At 40.9% G+C, this 21,525-nt stretch overlaps 1 protein-coding gene across 1 annotated transcript in view; it reads right to left on the bottom strand.

Moving 5' to 3' along the window:
- LOC140239563 (intermembrane lipid transfer protein VPS13B-like) overlaps positions 1–18,269 on the bottom strand; it is a 63,237-nt gene extending 44,968 nt beyond the window's left edge. Inside the window, exons 1-18 of the mRNA XM_072319395.1 lie at positions 17,324–18,269; positions 16,135–16,343; positions 15,242–15,460; positions 14,310–14,544; positions 13,308–13,502; positions 12,611–12,768; positions 12,052–12,228; positions 10,118–10,245; positions 8,478–8,656; positions 8,010–8,126; positions 7,600–7,770; positions 6,420–6,608; positions 5,352–5,518; positions 4,340–4,577; positions 3,183–3,406; positions 2,286–2,703; positions 1,317–1,428; positions 87–884 (exon numbers count right to left, since the gene is read on the bottom strand). Of these exons, the coding sequence (XP_072175496.1) occupies positions 87–884; positions 1,317–1,428; positions 2,286–2,703; positions 3,183–3,406; positions 4,340–4,577; positions 5,352–5,518; positions 6,420–6,608; positions 7,600–7,770; positions 8,010–8,126; positions 8,478–8,656; positions 10,118–10,245; positions 12,052–12,228; positions 12,611–12,768; positions 13,308–13,502; positions 14,310–14,544; positions 15,242–15,460; positions 16,135–16,343; positions 17,324–18,269 (4,880 nt within the window). The remainder of the gene's footprint in view (positions 1–86; positions 885–1,316; positions 1,429–2,285; positions 2,704–3,182; positions 3,407–4,339; positions 4,578–5,351; positions 5,519–6,419; positions 6,609–7,599; positions 7,771–8,009; positions 8,127–8,477; positions 8,657–10,117; positions 10,246–12,051; positions 12,229–12,610; positions 12,769–13,307; positions 13,503–14,309; positions 14,545–15,241; positions 15,461–16,134; positions 16,344–17,323) is intronic.
- Between the last annotated feature and the right edge of the window lie 3,256 nt (positions 18,270–21,525).

The following is a 21,525-nucleotide window of genomic DNA, read 5'->3' as shown; positions in this document are numbered from 1 at the left end:
ATCACTATACGAGGCTAGACTCTTTGAAAAGAAGGTTCAATGTCCTGGACAAAAAGTCTCAATGTCAAGGAAATGTGACTGAATACCTGAAGATATCTTGTTTGACCACCAGTCTCTGAAGAGGGTTGTCGGCATACGGTACAAGGGAGATTTGGGAGACCTGGAACAAGAAGAGGTCCTGGTCTAGTCTGGATTCTACGCTGGCCGAGGGTCCAGCTGGCATGAATGTCCTGATCCTCTTGCAGTCCAGATAGAGGAGGGGCAGAGAGGCACTGGTCAGCCAGGTGGACACTCGGGATGACCCTGCTGCTTTGATGGACTTGACAGACTTCAGGGATCTGGCTGACCGCTGGGACACACTCCGCCAAGACATGGCGTCCGACGCTGCACCCGGTGCTAGGGTCTCCTTCTGTTCTGAAATGGTTTCCATGTGGACAGCCGTTCTGCCGCTGGAACCATCCTCCAGCCTTTGTTTGTTCCTCCTCTCCAAGGGAGATGCAGAGAAGACTTCCAGAGCCGTTGCCAGAACCGGGCACCACGCAATCAGGTCAAACGATCGGGACGAGAGAATGACCTCGCTCACGTAGCGCTTCTGCTTGGCGTACTCATCGCTGGGGGTCACCCCGTGCCCCTGCTTGTCGAATTTGCCCCCGAACATCTTCTGCGCGATGGACATCCCCAGAGCCCTGGTCCACGTCAGCGACAGAAAGGCATAGGTCTGCTTGGACTCGGCCGCCTTGCTGGAGTGGAGGGAGAATGGGTTGGAAGGCTGCGAGTTGGTGCGGGGACGCTTGAAGGGCGGGGCCAGCTCCACGTTCTGCGCCACGGTATCTGTGCAGGAGAGAACGATGCCTTGGAATGGACCAGGGTCCCACGCCTCATTTCTGTGGAAAAAGTATCACCTGGTTACAGCACAAATACACTTTATTGTTAAAACTGTTATTTTCACATACAGATCAATTCACTCCACCACTTAACCGTATGTACTTAGTACATCGACTTAAAAAAAATCCATTGTTGTTGTACATGTCCTGGCATGTGGTGATATTTTCATGCGTTGTGCCCAACAGCAATTCACCAATTTTGCAAAAATTAAATCCTAGTGAAAATAACAGCCTATACGGTACAAGCCTCATATTAAACACCACACTAGCTTCCAGGGGTTAAATGCTTCATACATTCAACTAAAGTAGATTATTATTCCTGCTCTATTTCACAAATTTCACAAGTTTCAAAGACTCTCTATTTGCCCTAGAGCAAAGCCTTATTTCATTAACAAAACAATGAAACATGACTAAAAATCTGTGACTTCATACCTCTTGATGAAATGAAAGATATTAAGAACTCCAACTTTGCAAGTGACCTTGGAGTACACGTCTTGGATGTCGATGCTTGTCGCCAGATCCTCCATGTCAGCGCACACTTTCACTATCAACAGAAAATCACAGATGATTTGTTCCTTATCATCAACGATAGATTGATTATAACTTTTCAGAAAGCAATATTCAAAGCATTGCTATGCATTCGTTTCTGATGTCAGGCTGGGGTTCTTGTATTTATCATGTGCACTGGTTTTGCTGAAATGATGAAGATATGGGGCATGTGTAGGAGATCCCATTAGGGCTAAAGCAGAAATAAATCTACTGTGATAGTGGAAATTTTCACACAAGGACTGCTAATTTTGCAGAATTGGCCAGGTGAGATGAATTCATGTTTTAAATCTCACAGACAGTCATGACAATTGAGCGAGCACTTCAAAAAGCTCACAGCTGCCACAGCGGATAAGGGCTTTGTCAGCACATACTACGGTAAAAATGTAACTGGTCCGCATTACAACAGCATATTCACTCATGCTACATGACTGCGAACATATAGAAAACTACAGATGTAACATAACAGTTATACACCAATCTTGAAATCAAAGGAACAAAATAATATAACATACATGTACAGCATGTACTGTAGCATAAAATGCATGTGTTTTTATGTTCCAACTAGCTTCATATTGCACTACACTGACAATTTCCAAATGGTATAAATTTCCACTTTTACAGTATTGTGAGCTTCAAGGGCTCATACGGATTATCTAGTACATGACACAGGGCTACTGAGTGGCATATACATAAAGATTGACAACTTTCAGCCTAAGACAGAGGTCAAAGAGGCTCCTTTTTCATGTAGAGTCAAACTTCCAAATGGAATACTGAAGAAACAGATAGCCAGATTCCAATTTTCGTCAGTCACAGTTCTTACTATCATATCTTGCTTTCCCTTTGATACCTTACCAAGTTCTTCCTGAGCCATTCCAGTCTTCTGCTTCTTCCCATACAGGACCAGTGAGAGTTTGTGCAGCGTCCACTGTACCCAGACGGACGTCTTGACCCCGCCCCCCTCTCTCTCCCTGCCCGCCGGTCCGTCCCCACCCTGGCGGCTGGAGTGTAGGGTGGCACTCTGGACCGACTCACTCTCCACCTCTATGGTGCTGTCCGGCTGCCCCGAGGAAGCCTGGCTGCTGGCTGCTGGGGGGTGGGGCACGGATTTGGATGGGGACGGTGGGGTCAGTGCGAAGTCCCCGCCCTGCTTGGGGCTGGAGGGCTGCGAGGGAGGGTGGGCTGGTGTTTGCAGCTCCTCCAACCAGAAGGCTTCGAGAAGTTTGGTCTGCCTCGATGTGAAGGAGTGGAGGAGAGCAGACAGGAGAGTGACCTGAAGAATGAAAAGTTCAAAGGAATGGGAGAGTATAGATCACACTGATTAAACACTGTCAAAAACAAGAAAATCTACAGATGATCAAGTGCTATAAATACATATGGCTTTGACATTACATTTCAAATATATGTTTATATGCATGAAGAGAAGAAGATAGGAACACAGAAAATAGGTAGACATATTGTAGATGGATGGATAAATAGAAATGGATATATGGTTAGATAGATATATGTACAGATAGATGGATACATACAATGTACATAGATAGTGAGCTGGATATCAATATACAATTGTGCAGATTCTAAATGACTTTAGTCTGACCTACACAAATAAAAATAGATAGATCAAATTGCACTCTTGAACAAAAAAAAAAAAAAGGTATGATGATGTCAACCATATGAGTAAAAGAGAATACATTATTGTAATAAAATATTCAGGGCGAGGGGTTGGGAATGGGTGCATATGGTCTAGGATACCTGGCTGCGGGAGCACTTGATGACCACCGAGGGCATGTCGGTGTGGATGCCCAGTCCCAGGGTGGGCTGGTGGTCAGCTGCACCCGAGGGAGGCTGCTGGCCGACGGTCAGGGCCAGAGTTGTGGAGACCGCCATGGGCTTTAGCATGTAGTGGACGTGGTGACCAGAGTGGACGGTGAAGATTGACAGGTTGGCTGCCTTGATGGTCCATGGAAACTTTTCACCTGAAAGACAAGAACATGTTGGGAAATGAAACTTTTATATCAAAACAAAATGTTACGAGCAGCAGTTGAGATACTTTGAATATTTTGGTAGAAGACATTGTGTCACTGGTATAATACCTTGGTGCTTTTCTAGAAAACAAATCAATAAAACAGGAAGAAAAGAAGTATCTGTTGGAAGACAATCTTGTTTTTTCTTTTGAAATCATCCCCCCCCCCAAGAAAATCTCTCTCACACAAATGTTTGTACAAATATCATCCTGCTTTTAAAAGGGACGGTGAAAACACTGTGCCTTTGTTACGAGTATTTTGCACCGGATGAAGAAGAGCACCATACATCTTTATGATATTCCAATGACCAAAAATTCAAGGGGCATAATTGTAACTTCCCAAAATCACATGGGCTTGCCTCGTTATCTGTACCCCCCCCCCCCCAAAAAAAAAAAAAAACAGAAAAAAAACCACACACACACACAAACAAACAGATTAAGAAACAAACAAATGAACAAAAGGAATGGGTTATACACCATCTCACTGCCTCATTTTCTGCAGTATGGTGAAATGCTTTACAAATATAATGATTTGATGTTTTCTTTTTTATATGCTACCTATATCTCCAGAATAAGAACTGGCATGAAACATATTATAACGTCTGGGGGGCATTTCATGAAGGAACTTGTCGGATAAAATATCTGACAAGTCAATTATATGCGACAAGTTTTGAGAAATTCTTTAGTCTGATTGGCTGATTTCTCTGAACTTGTCGGATACAATTGACTTGTCGGACATTTTATCCGACAAGTTCCTTCATGAAATGCCCCCCTGAAGTTTACAATGCATCAATGATAATTCTTACTCCTACAGGACTTGACACAAGGGAAAAACTAAAATCTAATCATTATATCTTGCTCCACCAAAGTACTTTGTAACAGGTACCTAGTTCCTGTGGGAGATCCATTCTGGTGAGAGGAATGTCTTTGGCCGGGTCGACCGCTTTGTGACCAGAGCTGTGGACAGACAGGCACGGCACACAGACCACTAAAATGGACTGGCCATCTGACCTTTGACCTGGATTGGCTAAATCAATGATGCATTGTGGGATGGTAGTGGTAGGTGACTGAATACTGTCCATGTGCTCGGTGGGGCAGGCAATGATACAGGGCTCGACATCAACCTAGATTTAAAAAAAAAAGAATAGAAGTAACAAACTGGAATAAATGCAGTGTTTTTTATTGTTTGTTTGTTTGTTTGTTTTTGCCCCTGGGTTTTACAAAATAAGTGGGGGATGTCAAAAATAGATTTAGTAATAATCATTCCTTACACCTCCTGAATGCTTCACTTCTCATAAGCACCACATTACATGCTTTACAACCAAACCATGATTCTCTGTCCTAAACGCTTAGTTATTCTAGGTCAGCCCAAGTATCCTCAGAGCGTAAGAAGGTAATAGTACTCAGTATTGAAAAGGTGTTTGTTTATGTTTATATGTGTGCGTCTGTGGGTGTGCTGTTGAAGGCAATAACACCCTACAGCACATTTCACACAGACACGCGTCTTCTATTAGTTTGTGATGTCTACTGATCTTGGTTCTGCTTCAGCTAATTTTCAAAATGTGGCAAAATATTCACCAGTGTTGCACAAATACAAATGTAGATGTCACTGTTCAGTCAATCCCTTTGCTGAGACAAAGAAGAGTTGTCAGCCTACATATGTAATATTGAAATAAATGAACACTTTTCAAACTCTTCAGCATTATGAACAACCCGACTGTTGTAAAAAGAACTGTAAAGTGGATTTAAAAAAAAAAAAATGTCATCAATGTATTTGTGATGTATATTGTTCATGGATATCAGAATACATTAAAGATTAAGTTGCCTTTAAAGTCAGTTTCAATCCCACACATAATGACATCTTATCATACAACAGAGCTGAGAGGTTTCTGCCATACCTGAAACACAAGATCTCTGAGTCTGGTGATGAGGTCAATGACTGGGAAAGCTTGGCTGCTAGCTTCAGTTGCCTCGGCTTCAGTGTCCTCATTCAGTGGAGTTGCTGTCACAGACTTTTGCCTGCTGAATCTAGAACCATTCTTTGGTCCCTTAGGTATCCCCGAGCCTATAGACGTTAAGAAAGAACCAAATGAAACAGAACGATGCAGACAAACTTCGTGAAAATGACACCAATGGCACTGAGTTTGGGGATTTTATCTTTTTCCAAGGAGTCAATGCCATAAACAGGTTAGAAAACTCCTGTACAGTATGTCCCCCAAAAAAATTACAATCCACTTTTCGCACTGATTACACCCAATATGATTAAACCGTCTAAATGCTACTTCAGGGTCTTAAAATATAACATTTTAGCTCTATTTAGCAGAAAACCCCATTCAATTTGGTTAAGCGGTCATAGGGAAATGTGGATTATTGTAAAGCATGTCAAGAGTCTGATTCTTTCAAGTTTAGCACTTGGATGTCTTGGAAATGCAAATTAGTGTGTGAACACACTAGATAGAACTTGGAGGGAAGAGATTTCTGACATGCTCCACAAAATTCCTCCTTTCTCTTTGACCACTAAAGCAAATCAAATGGGGTTGTGTGTAAGATGTGGGTAATGAGTTATAGTTTCATACCCCGAAATTGTATTTGGATTGATTTACTATTTTCAAAGCTATCGTTGCGGAGGGTACTGTTGTAAATTTTTTTGGGGACATACGGTATGAACCCTTCTTGCCCTGGAGAATAAATGTGGTAAATTCAGGTCAATTGCGTGCATCAGGTCATTGCAAAATCTCTTTTATTAACCAGAGGCAACTGAACATACAGTGTCTTGATGTCTATTCATATCTTAGTTACGTCAAAGTACATCTTTCTGTGGTTGTACACACATGCATCTATATTCAGTTCAACACTTCAAGCTGATTTTAAATGTATTAAAATACAAAAAAAATTATAACACACAAATTGACAGACTGATAGCCACTTCGTGGATTTAGCTTGCATATAATTTTTGATGAACTTGCCTTGAGATGAAGACCGCTTGTATGGCGCCTTGATTCCTGTTGGTTCGTTCCTCTGTGTGCTACGAGTGGCATTCTTTGGGGGACTGGTCAACACCTTCCTGGCTGGCTGGTAGAGCAGCCATGTGTAGAGGGCTGGGTCGAGGCACAATGCCGTCCCTTCCAATTTCACTAACACACATCCTAGAGAACCTGGATGGGAATAGGTAAGGATGGGGAGTGGGGAGAGAGAAAATTATTTTCTTGGAACTATAGTCACTTGAAACAGCTTGCATAAACACGTGACTCATACATTATGTGATAAGAGAATGAGAATGACTTTATTTGAAATAGATGTGTTTCATGGTAAGAACAATCTATCCAATTATTCATCATAGACATTGCATCAAACAAATTCTCCTCAAACATTTTTACACTTAAGGTAAGTGGAAAGACAATTAGCTTACACACATGACTTCATTTCATTTTGGTGTATACATACTTTGTATCATGGTGTACATATATATACTCATACAGGACAATGACAATATTTGTAAAAATGATTACTGCATCAAACCTGTCTACAACAACTACCTGTTAATAATGACCGCATCTTATGTTTCCCTTGAGCAGTCACTACAGATAGAATCTATCCTTATCACATTGGCTACAGCATCAAACCTGTCTGTAAAGACCACATCTTATGTTTTCCCCCACGTGGTCATTGTAGGCACGTTTGACTACATAAAGTTCAATGTTTTAATCAATTACACACAAACGAGCCCCTCTAACAGCACACACAGGCATTAACACCTCATGATGACCTAAATTGTCACATCACACACCAAGCAATTACCAAAACATTTCCATGAGTGCACACTTCGATCACTGTACAAGTAGTGTATACATCATATATTTCGTGAGGATTTTATTTACGTGAACTTAACCAGTCAGGAGCTATTTGCGAATTGAACATTTGAAAATATTACCTCTGATTTTGACATGAAAGCGATGTGCACACATACATTTCTCTGTTTATAACTTTACTTCCCAATTGCAAATCTCACCACTTGCAAATTGTTGGAAATTCAAGATACATGAAAAATCAGATTTGCTCAATTTATGGCGTAAAAACTATGCTATGTGCACATACAACGTTCTAGCACTGGTCGAAGAGATCTGTTGTATGTATTTAGGCACCCACCTGTCTTGTTATCTTTCTGTGGGAGCTGAACTGTGAACGTTAAAAGACTCGCATCACTGCTCCTAGAGCTCATGCCCCTGGTGTTGGTTGGCGGGTGTGTCATACTGGTTGTCAGGTGTAGCTTGTCTGTTTGCAGTGGTCCCTGGAATACTGGAGTTGGTACAGCATCACCTGGTGTACACAACGTACGCAGTGAAAACAACAAAAATACCGCATGTCAAGAATGCATAATAAAAACCCTGTACATCACAATTCAAAAGTGCAATGAGAAAACTAGTCATAGCAAAATAAGGAACAGATCATATAAAAGCTTTTTTTTTATGGGGGGGGGGTCAGTATTTATTTCTTGCATACAGTTTTCATGCAATATACACATAATCTAAAAGCATCAGAATTCATAGGCTACTCACCAGGAGTTCTCAGGGCAACTTGGAACTGGCCAGTGCTACCTGTCACAGCTTTGACATCATCATTAGTGGCATATCTCATCTCCAGACTGGACAAGGAGACTAAGACACCAGCTTGTCCTGGAGGAACAGAAAAAATGGAAGGAACCGAGGAATACAAGGTCCTAGAGCCAGGGATCAAGAGCATAATCATCCTTGATGACTACAAAATGAAATATTCTCCATCATTTGTTTGCCTTCCTTTCATGAAAAAGGTGAACTATTATTTTTTTTCATCAAGAATTTCATTCATATTCCTTATCAAAGCAGAAGGAACATTTAAAGTTTTAAAATTTCTGACGTCGCAAATTATATTGAAATGAGCAGTTCATGCCAATGAATGAACACAAAAGTCCTAGGGAAGGAGGTGAGGTAGAAGTGGACATTTAACACCTATTGCTCTGCAGGCCTGTTTCCATAGATCTCTCTTACCTGGGTTTGAATACACATCCTCCATCAAGCTAGTCTCCTGCAGCCAGGCATTTGTGCAATTTCTACCCATCCAGCTTCTGTGTACAGCTAACAGAAGCAGCAGTTGAGCCTTGGTCAAGTCTAGCCGCACAGCAGGAACTTCAAGCATCATTTCTGACTTCACTAAACTTGGATCAGTCCTGTGAATAGTCAGTCAAGTCAAGAACAAGCATTAAAAAGACAGAAGCACACATAAACGTGCAACATTATTATTATACGAAAATTTCAAACTTTGCACTGCGGAAGCTTCTGCATAAACACAGCTAAAGGTTTCACTGATTAGCATATATGTTCATTTGACGGTCACAATATGAACATAACAGGTTATGGATATCTATTTGAGGGTTAACAGACTTTAGGTTTGATCTAAATGGTTGAATAAATGTATACTATGTATGTTCATGGCCATGTAGTCTAATACAATTGACACACGATCACACAAAATAAATGAAGGTTGTGTCAGGCATGGATCAAGACATTTCAAATGACTTTCTATTGCTTTAGTTAAAAAAAAAAAAACCAAACAAACAAACAAACGAGACGATACTATGCCTTCAAAACTTATGGTATAAAGGTTTTTGTTGTCAAAACATGACATGTATGCAATTTATTTATACATGCTTACATTGTACTGTGAAAGAGATGCCAATTTTTTCCAAAACTGTTTTGATTTACTTGATTTGATTTATTCACTGTACAGCATTGCTTTACAATTATATCCCTTTTCCGCAATGTCACTATGGTTTTCTGCAACTTTTCTGCCATTCACGCCATTTTCCGCAAAACAACCATTTAGCATTGATGCCTTGAATAGCATGCACTTTCTCTCTTATAATACCAAACACATGTAGAGCACAGTGTGTGTTATTTCTGAAACTTTGGTGCAGAAGATGCAACTTTGGTAAACCCCAAAAGCCAGTTTCTATACCTAATTAAAAACCCTAATGATGAACACAAAGGATTCATTTTCATTAACCCTCTGTGTGCCACTGTTATTTCCCATCCATACACATATCATACTATAATTTGAGCAACGTTTGTCTGTCTGTTTGTCTGTTTGTTCCTCTACTCCTCCAAGGTCCTTGGTCCGATCTCCATCAAACTTAGTGGGTGGATGCAGGTTGACCGCGAAATTGCCGTTGAGGGGTTTATTCTTGGAAAGGTCAAGGTCACTGGGGTCCAAGGTCAAATAACTTCAGACACTCGATAGAGGGTGCTATGTAGGCCTCCTTATATGGGAATTCCCCCAGAAATATAATCAGACACCCGATAGAGGGTGCTATGTAGGCCTACTTATATGGGGATTCCCAGGTGTACGCCACAGAGATTTTTCTCCTCAAAATCTCTTTGGTGTACGCCTACTTATGCTTCCAGCAAGTTTGGTCAAGATCGGACCAAGGAGTAGCGCAAAACAGATATTTGACGTCTGTTGACCCAGTGACCTTGACCATTTCTGGGGGAATCCCCATGGAGGATTTCTGACACTCCACGGGTACATTGACTAGTATGTCAAATTTGTAAACATTTCACTCATTAGAACAGAAAGGGTTCATCATGGTAGGTGTTGGTGAGATTTAAAACTTGAAGAAAAGACTACTTACCAGTACATCTGCATACATAGAGACTTGGAGAGACCGGCAAAGCTGAAGGGCTGGAGCAGGGAATGGTAGGGAGGTGTGGGGCCAGTAGGGGTAGGGTCTGTGGTCAGACCAACCTGTAGACCAAACACCTGGGGGGGGGGGGGGGCAAAAAGAAGACTTTGTGTCAAATCATGAATGAGCCAGCCAAATTCGCTTGCATGTCACAATCACAGCGTTGCTACTGTCATGCTCATTCAATGTCTTCTATGAATGGCTTGCTTTCTGACAAGAGAATATTGCATACAATGTCTTTCCGCAATGAATTTCCTTTGATAACAAGTTTCAATTACCCTTGTTTGAGGATGTCCATTTAGTTGGCATGTATACATAGTACATCTTTTGACTCAAATTGCAACTACAACTGAGACACAGCCTACACGCACATAGTTCATGGCATCTTGACTTTACTACTGAGTACTCTCCACATATCGCTAAATTGCAAGTGTATCATGTGGATAGTGCTCTATATTTCTCTCACATGAAAACCTTACCAAGATCTTCATAAACTAAAGAGTCAATAACAATACAATGGAATTTTAAAGGTGTCACTGTCAGCATTACTGAATTCCAAAACCAATCAATTTAAGCAATCATGATAGTGGGTAATTAAGCTTTAAAGTGAAATTTTTCGAAATATTATTTCTTGATTCAACATATCTCACTATGCATTTATATACCATAGTAATAACATCCTGTAATTCCCCCCTCCCTCCAACCCCCCCCCCCAAAAAAAAAATAAAAAATAAAAAATTGCACAATACAGTAACTATTTTCAAGGTGTTTCAAAGGCCATTTTGATATCTAAATCATCGACTGCTTTCAAATTGGAACAGGGATTGGGCCGAATGCATAAAACAAGCAATTGCTTGTAAGCAATTGCTTTAAGCAAAAGCACAAGCTCGTCTAGCAAAAGGTCTAGCTCAAGCAATAGCTTAAATCCATATGCATAACCTTTTACTTGTGCTTATACCTTTTGCTTGTCCCGCACAAGCCATTGCTTGCGTTTTCAACAAAAGGGACGTCACGCCTGTGCGAACACAAGAACAAAGGAGTGTGGCTGCATGTATTTGAAGGGGCATGTGTGTGCGGAAACATTTCCTGACATAGCAGAAGAGCTATGAAATGACACTCATAAATGCACACACAGACGCATACACACAACTACACACACACACATGTATTACTGGCTGATTCCACCACTGCTTACAGTAGCCCGGATCTTCCAGATCGCACGTGGAGAGAGGTCTCTTTGCTCTCCACCGAAGTCAGACGTCCTACCTGTTTTTCATCATATTTTGCGTGCTAATCACTGGACATTCCCGTTGTTGAAATGAAAAAGTTTCTTACTCTACTTATGAGTAATTTCTTGTAGATTTATACCACTTCTTCACAAGTGTGGTTTTTCTTTCATGAATATGAAAATGCTACTTAAAAGAGAACGTCCCAGTTAAGCAAAAGCTCAAGCTCATTTTACAGAGCTTGGAAAATCGTAAGCAATTGCTAGCAAGAACTAGCAAAAGGTATGTTTTATGCATACGTTTTTAAGCAAATGCTTGGCCTCTAAGCAATTGCTTGCGGGCAGCAAGCAATTGCTTGTGCTTGCTAGCAAAAGCTTCTGCTCGCAAGCAATTGCTTGTTTTTATGCATACGGATTCGAGTAAAAGGCTAGCACAAGCAATTGCTAGCGTTTATGCATCCGGCCCATTGAATTTTGCAGATAAAGAAAGATATTCTCGACAATGCATCTCCAGAGATTTTGAAAAAAAAAAAAAAAAAAAACAGAATTAGACCCTGCATGTTTTCAAACTACTGCAAAGCACACAATTTGGGATACACTTTGGTAGTTTACAGCATTTCATTCATTCAATGATTCAGAACATTTCAGAATAGAATACCTTGAGACTGGTGTGAGAGTAGCAGTAGTGCATAAGAGCACTGCTGGGATGCAGGACCTTGCTTGCTGCTTTCACCAGGACTCTGGCATACATTGGCACGGTCACTTGAAAGTCTGACCTCTGGCATGTGACTTTTACAACAGGGGTATCAGTAGGTGGGACTACAGGAAAACTCTCCTACAGAATCAGATGGAACAACAGGGTACATGGAATAAAGTAATTTGTGATAAGAAATCACACTTGCATGTTTAACTGGCAGTACAGGTAATTATGCAATCTACATTATACAGAGAAGTAATGAATTAGAGAAAAGATAAAAACAGTGGATTAACAAGAACAAGCACAGTTCTCAGCTCTCATAATCCTTGACAGTGATCCATGTTTACACACATACATGGCTTTCCAAAATCTTACTGCCTTGAAAAATTTTACTGTCTTCGCAACTCTCTGTGCTGTCAAAAGAGGGTAGGTTATGGGGAAAATTTTTTAGATCAGCAACTCAAACGTGTTAAAAATGTCATCAAACTAGAAATGCAAATTGGGTAAATCAATTGCATACCTCAGAAGTCCTAGTAGGGTCATACGGACCATGCTCGGCGATGTGTACTCTGACCTCTAACCCTAGTACTGCTAAGTGGGTGTGTCTCAGTGGAACAAACTCCTCCAATCCAGATACTTGCTCCTGGGTTGGGACAGGCCGGGTCTCATCAATTATTTCTGTAATGGCAAGAAAATCACTACATATATTACTAGGGCCCCTGATCTGTTAAATTACCAATGCACAAAGTTAAATGACAAAAACAGCAAAATGCACACAACACACAACAACAAAGTAATGCCAAAAAAACAAGTATGACAAAGAATATTATTTGGTACCCTGGCTATTGGAGACTTGGAAGTGAACTATGTAAACTTGCTCTGCAGACATCATTTATCATTCATTGTTGTCACAAGTAAACTCTTGATTCAAAATCAGTCCGTCAAAGAAATTCAAATAGAGGCATTATACTTAGAATCTCACAGTTTCTCACATAACTCCAATGTCCTAATCATTACTGCATCAAAGCAAAACACTGCCTCACTCCATTGCCTACCCCAAAACATTTCAGACAACCTTGGCACACACCTGACTAAACCACAGAGAGGTCTATTGAGCCGAGGACTTCCATTCCCCACATTTGGACACAAACAGACAAGATGCATGGAATGCTAACAAAAGTAAAGTTGAATGGCAATGGGTCACTCTACAAACCAACCTGGCTTTGGAGTGCTGTACGGCTCATAGTCATGGTTACCGCCATAGTATGTTACTTGCTGAATGCGATGCACAAGAGAGCTGTTCAGCGTAATGGAGGCTGGAGCGATGACGAACCGTTTCCATGACGTTTCCTTGGCATTGAAAATGGGATCAGTGTCACTGTGATGGGAGGATCGACTCGAGCTGTCGTTACCTGCAATGAATGAGGCATGATATACCAAATACACTTGGACAGTCAAATCAACAACTGCATCCAATGACATATCACTTCAAACTTGCAAGCATTGGTAACTGTAGACTTACAATGTACTTGGAACATGAAATGTTCTCTAGCTGATGTTAAATAATCAGTATTGGTGTTCTTTCAACCTTGGAAAATGCAGTAATCCTCAGATTGAAAACATGCATGCACAAAGCAAGAGAGAGAGGTTTCACTTTGTTAGTTTTTTAATAATGTGTAGTCTACTTACTGGAGTACTGTAGTGGCTCACATTGATGCTGGGTTATAATATAATTTGATATCACAAAGTCGGAGCTCTCTCATTGATTCCTTTAAGTTTGTAACAACTGCAACTGATCTCCCATCACAATATCTATACCGACAGTAGCTGTCTCACTCAGAGAACTGTCTCATTAAGACCTGGTAGCACAGGAATACCACGGAATGGAAATGCCTGTCAGACCCAGATATATTCAGGAATCTCCGTCACAAATTGTGCACAGCACTATCTTTGTAAGCACAGACACAGCCAACGAATCTTGACTGAAGATGAATGTTGTGGGGAGCGTACACTTCAATAAACATATTCGCTGACGGGCAATTCTATTCATAGCAGATCTGCGCCAATCTTGGTTTTTAAATGTACCTAGGTCAGCAGCCAATGAAGATTGATTTGATCATGTCAACCATTCCTTTCCCATGCTACTGTGTTTAACTTCCTCTACAGAGTGGAGGTTAGAGCGACTTCAAGGAACTTATTTTTTTTTTTTTTCTCCTCACCATCTGGTCCTTTCAGCTTCTCATATGTAAAGAGGTAGTCCATCCACAGAGCACCAAACCTGGCAACAGCTCCCGTCTCAGTGTACACATTCTGATGGTGTTCCCCATCCAGGATGTAGATGGTCTTCTGGTGGTTGTTTTCCGGACTGCTCCCGTCAAACAGCGACTGGGACATGTAGTTTTCCCGCTTGTTCCGGTAGTCCCTATCACCACACGTAATGTAACGATCTCGATCCTACATTGCCAGAGAGACACAAGAATTTTATAATTACAAGGCAACACTTTGCATTTCACAGGTGCAATAACAATGTGCCATCGATTCATATTCAGTTTCAGCAAAGGCATCATATGTATCCTTTGACATATTTTGCTCATTTGTACTGTTTTTATCATCCAATCAGATAAGTCATGTAAAATTTCTAATGAATTGGACTAGAGAGAAGTTATTGCATTACATCTGCATGGAAGTTCAGCCCTCAACCTCATCTTTAATCATTCATTTAAAATAGAAAAAAAAAATCTTGATTAAGAAAGCCATGTAAATGAAGAGACCTCAAGAACTTTTGCATATTTTTCTGGAAAAGACAGACACAAATTTAATGTGGAGGAAAGGGAAGCAATAAAGCATTTACGATGGAAGGAATTCAAGTTCAATACAATTAACAGATTTTTCTGGAAAAGAAAATTACTGTCATAAAAAATATTGTTCACTGAGCAATTCCAGTTTCCAATATTGGTAAAAATTAATCAATACATAAACTAGTTGTTGTTCATTTTATGTTAATAATGTAAGTGACGATTTAGAAATAACTAATACATTTCTGGAAAGAATTTTCGAAAGACATGTGTAAATATCACTGTGCCCTATCTTGATTAATCATTATGAAATTTCAAAAGGCCCTTGAATCTAACTTTAACAGTAACTACTGTACCTCTGGGATTCTTGTATCAGAGCCATGATCATCAACTCCACAGGGGCAAGATCCAATGCCGGATAGGCTGACCTGACTTATTCCCAGCTGCGCTGCAAAGAACGGTTCCCCTTTCATCAAGACGTCGATGGCGACGCCTCCCAATTCCAGGAGCAAGGTGCGCTGGAAGCTCAGCTTGGGTCGAGTGTACAGACTCTGTTCACCACTCGCGTTTGTTGTCTACATGGGGAAATGGTGAGGAGACTATCGTCAGTTGGGAAATGTAAAGGTATTGAGGTGAAAATCTTCTCTACAGTATGTTAAAGATGACATGAATGAATCTACTACAATCTAGCAAACAGACCAACAAAAGCTTCATTGTAATCAAAGTAGATGATAAAGTTGTCTTTCCAGAAAAGTGAATTGGTCACAGTCATAAATGCAAATTAAATGAGATGATATTCTGACCTCTATAATAACAAAATTTACAAGAGATGTGACATATTGTACAACCAGCTCTTGTAAACAATGGGTTAATACTAAGAATACTTCCATATAACCAAATCTTATCCCTTAGTGTTATGTACAAGATAAAAACTGATGTATTCTTGGCAATCAATTGAGATATGGTAGTTGTATGTACAACATACATACTAAAATATTTAATAAATCTGACTACCAATGAAGTCTGTTAGCTTACTGAGAATGTGCACAATATTCATGACAATTTATGTCCATGAGAACACAGCAGAAAATGTTTTGGCAGAAAAATGAGTCAGATTTTATGGTTGGAGTGTTTGTCTCTACCTGTCTTGAGTCAATCACTTCAAAGCTCTGCATGGCTTGATGTTCAGGCCATGCCCAAAGGAGAGTATATGTATTTCAAATAAATACTGCAAGTATAAGTTGATTACCTTGAATTCAAGTGAAGCTCTGTTACAGTAGAACCCCACTGACAGGATCGGGTCCCTACGTTTCTGGAGTCTCCCGCCCCCGTACAAATTGGCTGGGCGTGCCACGTTCTCCTCCTCATCCTCATACGTCAGGATCTCGGGTACCAGGGACCACGCCCAGGTCATCCAGCCGTTGGACGGGTCAAGATTGGCAGGTGCTTCCTCAGAATCTGCTGGTATGTTTGTTTGGATTATTCAAGGAGCAACAATAACATTAACCCCTTGAGGATGAACTGATTTCGCTATAATATGCATTTCCCATAGACACCTGCCCAAGTATTCTTGGGCCTCATCTTCAACGGGTTAAAGAATCATGTAAAAATCAATTTTTCCCTGCAGGGGTAAGAAAACCAAAAGGGGCTTCAGAAGGAGCAGAGGTAGCTTAATATTCATCTTACTGTTGACTTGATTTTAATCCTATCCCTCTGAATGAATATAAATGCATGTCAGTATGAGTTGCAATCCAAACGCAGTGATGAGTAATACGAGTTGTACACACAATCACACACACACACACACACACAAAATGTGAATTTACACCACTACATACTTATTGTGGTGTGTCAATAAGATTAAGACCATAGATTACAGTTTCGAACTCTATTACAATGTACAAATATGGAATTACATACTAATCGTGAGATGCATCAAATGTTGAACTGCACACTCAACATTCAGTGTTACCAGTAACTGACCGGGCTCTCCTCACATTCATGTACAACTTACTGTAGCCCACGTGTGTACTACCAGTATACAAACTTTGTATGTTTACCCCATTTTGACATCCTGGCACATGATCTCTCACTATATGCACCGTATTACACCACTCAAACACAGCAATCTTGCTGACAATTAGCAGAATACAATGTATTTCACATGACTGCCATAACACCTGTGTCATTTTATAGTTTGACCTTATATTGTGACTCTTGGCCTTGTGTACAGTTTCCAAGATTTACACGTTTACTGTATTCCCAGGGAACATTACCACAGTCAACAAATTTTGACCAAACGCTAGATACAAGGTAACTGGCAATTGCAATGTGCACATCAAAGTAGCACAGCACATCAGTAACAAGATGAAGGAATAAAAAAAGGAGAAAAATATTAACTGTGGTAGACTGCCTAATGTTTGCTACATTCTACAAACCATCAGTAGGAGCCGGTGCCGTTCCACCTGACATCTGGTCCTGTTCCTGGTTAGCTTCTCCTTGATCCTGCTTCTCATCATCAGACTGTTGTATGGTCCCATAGTACAGGGCCAGGACTAGCTCAAGAACCCTGAGGAACATGGGAAGTTGTGTGTCCGACAGCGACATCTCGAGCTCCTCGCAGTGCGTGCTGACTTTGACGATACCGACGCGCTTGGCATTCAAGCTGTTGTATGTCAGGTGCACGCGCGTGCTCACTGCACAGCGAAAGACGACTGGCTCCTGGTAGACCTCGATCTTTCCGCTGGCACTGCGCTTGTCCAGACAGACAGTGATGTCAGAGAAGTTGCAGACGCGTCGCAGAACCAGCTCAGGCAGAGATAGCTCCAGGAAAGCTGTCTCCCAGTTGCTATTCGTAGCAAAGGTTTCAATGGACTGCACGTTGATGGACAGCACGATATCGTCCTCCACATATTTGAGGATAAGGTTCTTGACGGACACCCTGACATTGTGTAGCATTCGGTTCATAAGAGATGTCACGTAGCCGGGAGAGAGGCTCGCATCCTGGACGGCTTCTTTGGGTTTAGGCTTGGATTCCCCTTTGCTCTTGCTGGTGCCTACACTCGACTTGGATCTAACGCTCTCACCGTCGTCCATTCCCGCATCCTTGAGCTTCAAGGTGCATTCAATGGTGTTGATGCTGATTTCAACTGGCTCGGAGCCAATCTTTGTCCAGGGGACGTGAATTCGCAGCTCATGAATGATACCACTGACAAACGTAAGAGGAAGGTTCAGGTCCCGCTCCAAGGCATCCAACCTGAGCTCCAGATTGTTCAGCACCAGGTCCCCTCCCCATAGCGACAGCTGCAAGTCTTCCGGTTTCAGATTCTTGATGTACTTGTCCACATACCCAAGAAGGAAGGGAGAGATGTATGACTCCAACATGGTGACCTCTACTGTCGCTGTATACTATGAACTATTAATCTGTGTGAAAGAAAAAGAAAATCAAACAATAATTCAGTTTTTCCTTTACGCTTCTAGCCCAACCAGACACTGTGCAAAGCACAGCATCAGACAGTTAAAGCCTCGCATCAAGGTGGGGAACCACAACACAACTACAAAACTTATATCAATTTATACATTACTTATAGATATTTGTACGTTACTCACGTAAAGTGCATGCTTATATTACAGAAGGTACATAAGTCCATAGAGAGCCCTCACGATAATCCATTGAACAAAAAAATGGCACTTTCTAGCGCAATCCCCGACCGTCGGGGTTCATCGTTGCAGAATTCAAAATGGCGCATTGACCACACTCAGCAAATTATGCATGCGCGTGCGTGGCTGGAAGTGCAGCCATCTATTGCGTGCGTGCGCTCTTTGGTAGCAGCATGGTCGACAGCGTGACCTTTTAAAAGTGCATTCAGATAGCGTGAACTCCCAATACACGCTTGGATTCAAATTGGCCTGGCGTGAAAGACGATGTACCGTTCGCACATGCTGCATATAATCATCATTTTCGGTAAGTTGTAAAATGTGTTTGTCAATATTGATAGCATAGATATGAAGTCTCATTAATGAAGATTTACATTAGATGAGTTTGAAGTGACAAAAAATGATCTAAAGTATCAAAACTTGAAGCAATTGCAATGCGATTGCTGAGCTCTCTTTGTGTTGTGGGTCATGGCGGTACAGCCCTGTCGCTATTTATACAGTGACTGGGCTGTGTATAGTTATTACGCTTCATGCTTAAATGGTGTGTACAGTTCTGGTCGAGGTGAGGATTTAGCTTTTAACGTTTTGCGAGATATCCAGAAACCACTCTATGAGATGTCAAAGGGCATGCAGTTCTAAGGGGTATCAAAAGTTTATTCGATGAAAATTAGTTTTGAAATGGCTGAGATATCCAAAAACAAGGTGAAACAAAGAGATCCTAAGAAAGTTGTGGCATGTCGCCTTTTATTATTAGCACTTGCCACTTTTTTTGGATATCTCAGCCATTTGACAACCAATTTTCATCAAATAAACATTGAATCCTTCTTAAAATTACATGCTCTTTCATATTTCATAAGAGACTTTTCATTATCTCACTTAGGAATATTCAAAACATTAATCCCCACCTAAACCAGGAGCAGTACTGTACAGTCCCTTTAAATGGAACTGGAATTTCTGGAAGGATCTTGCAAATGGAAAAGATTTTCCCAGTAACTTGCAGTACCTCAAATTTTCATTAAAAAGTTGTATTACTATTAGGGCCTACTAGTTGTCTAACTGGCACTGACATTGCACATGTCATGTATTGAAATTGAACTTTGTGTGTGTTTTACTGTTAGCCTAAAATTAAACTAAAATAAAGCAACCTACAAATGTTGTACTTGGCTCTAGCATAATTACAGCTACAGTACACAGTAAAGAGTATATTTACTGAAGTTTGGATTCTGCATGATACATAATATATTATTGGTACAGATCTTAGGCAAATGGAAATTGAATGTATTGATTATCTATTGGCAAGTAGTACTATAGTCAGCTGATAGTAGGGTTCCTACGTGGCTCTTTACTGTAGGCCTACCTACGCATAGACAACACTAGTAAAGTTCTACGCGCTACAGTACAGTACTCATACGGTGCCACGGACCTTCGATTCCCACATCATACCGCACTGACAATTGCACAAAATGCATGCAGACGAGTAACTACACGCAGCGCTGTCGCGAATCGCGACAGCGCTGCACCCCTTTTCCTTCGCGGACGTTGTTATCGCGCTTATATCGTTCACTGTTTCCTTCATGAATATCTTTATTAATCGTGGAAAACTGAAATATAAGGAACTATCGTAATCTATGATCATCATTCAATAACCGGTATGCGATTTTTTGTTTAATTACGTCTAAGACTTACCGAAATCTATGGCTGAAATCAGGTCTGTAAACGTCCTTACTGCTTCACTCCTCATCTGCGTGTTATATGAATAGCATTCACTCTCGTATACTACAACGTAGGTAGTCGGAGATAGTCGGATGACCCCGACTCAAAAAGGTCAAATCATTGCCGGTGCAGCACGCGCGGATCTACTACAAGTTTTACGTAACACATGAAACGCACGGGCGCACGGGCGTAGGTAAAAAGCAACCACTTCTGAATGCGCATGCGTGGTAGTTTGTTGATTTTTTGAAGCTCTCGAAGGAAAAGATGCCACCGCACGATCTATACTCCGAAAAATTCAACAATAAGGTCTGGATACCAACAAAACGCCGAATTCAACTCAACAATCAGGAAAATATGCTGTAGGTAAGTGTTGCAATTATATTACTCTTAAAATCATACAAAATAAAAGGTATTTTATGTGATTTTGCCGTCAATAGTGACGGTCGGTTACAACGTTGAAACACTAACACATGTCAGACCCTGTTCACAGTGTCTGGTCAGGCTAGCAGACGAGGTGAACCTGTCTTGCGCTTGCTTGCCTCTAGCCTGGTTTATCTAAGCTCCTCATATCATTTGAAGAGGTCTAGGTCGAAGCAGAGTCTCACTACCGACAGGGTGCATTTTACTTGCAAAACAGAAAGTTGAGCAAAACGTTTTCAAACTCACAAACAGGAACATGATCACACCGGTGGTAGTCCACGTACACTCATACAGTGTAAACACGTATGAATCTAGGCTGTAGTGAAGTCGTTTTTGACAAAACTATCGGCGTGCTCTGTGTACATGTAGACACTGTTCTCATTGATTTACCTCAGAATCAGCGCTTACACCGTACCAGTACTTTGAATATAGCGCTTTGACTAGAGGCTAAAAATTGACAGCCCGATCAAAACATAAGCATGCACGAAGTCATAATGTACCCATCATTCAGTCTTTGCGTTGTATACGGATTACACAAGTACTGCAAGTATGGATCATTATTATTGAGAGAATAACGGGGAATTATTTGTGAATTGACACAAAAAAGACGAAAAAAAATCTAGGGGTTGAAATGAGTTCTTTAGGGGAGAGTGGGGTAAACTGGGACGCGAGAAGAAGTGGGACACTTCTCATAACTCAAAAAGTTTTGAACTAATCAGCTTTCAAGTCTGATCACCTGTTAGCATTTGGCATCAAAGTGCAAGCATAATATAGTACTACTGCTCTGCAACAACTCTGCGGGAAAGTTTAATGTTGAATTTTAAAGTTTTTGACACTTTTTTGAGTATTT

This window comes from Diadema setosum, chromosome 16 (genome assembly GCF_964275005.1).
Source record: "Diadema setosum chromosome 16, eeDiaSeto1, whole genome shotgun sequence".
Lineage (NCBI taxonomy): Eukaryota > Metazoa > Echinodermata > Echinoidea > Diadematoida > Diadematidae > Diadema > Diadema setosum.
The sequence above is the reverse complement of the archived record's forward strand: the minus strand, read 5'-3'. Positions and strand labels throughout refer to the sequence as shown.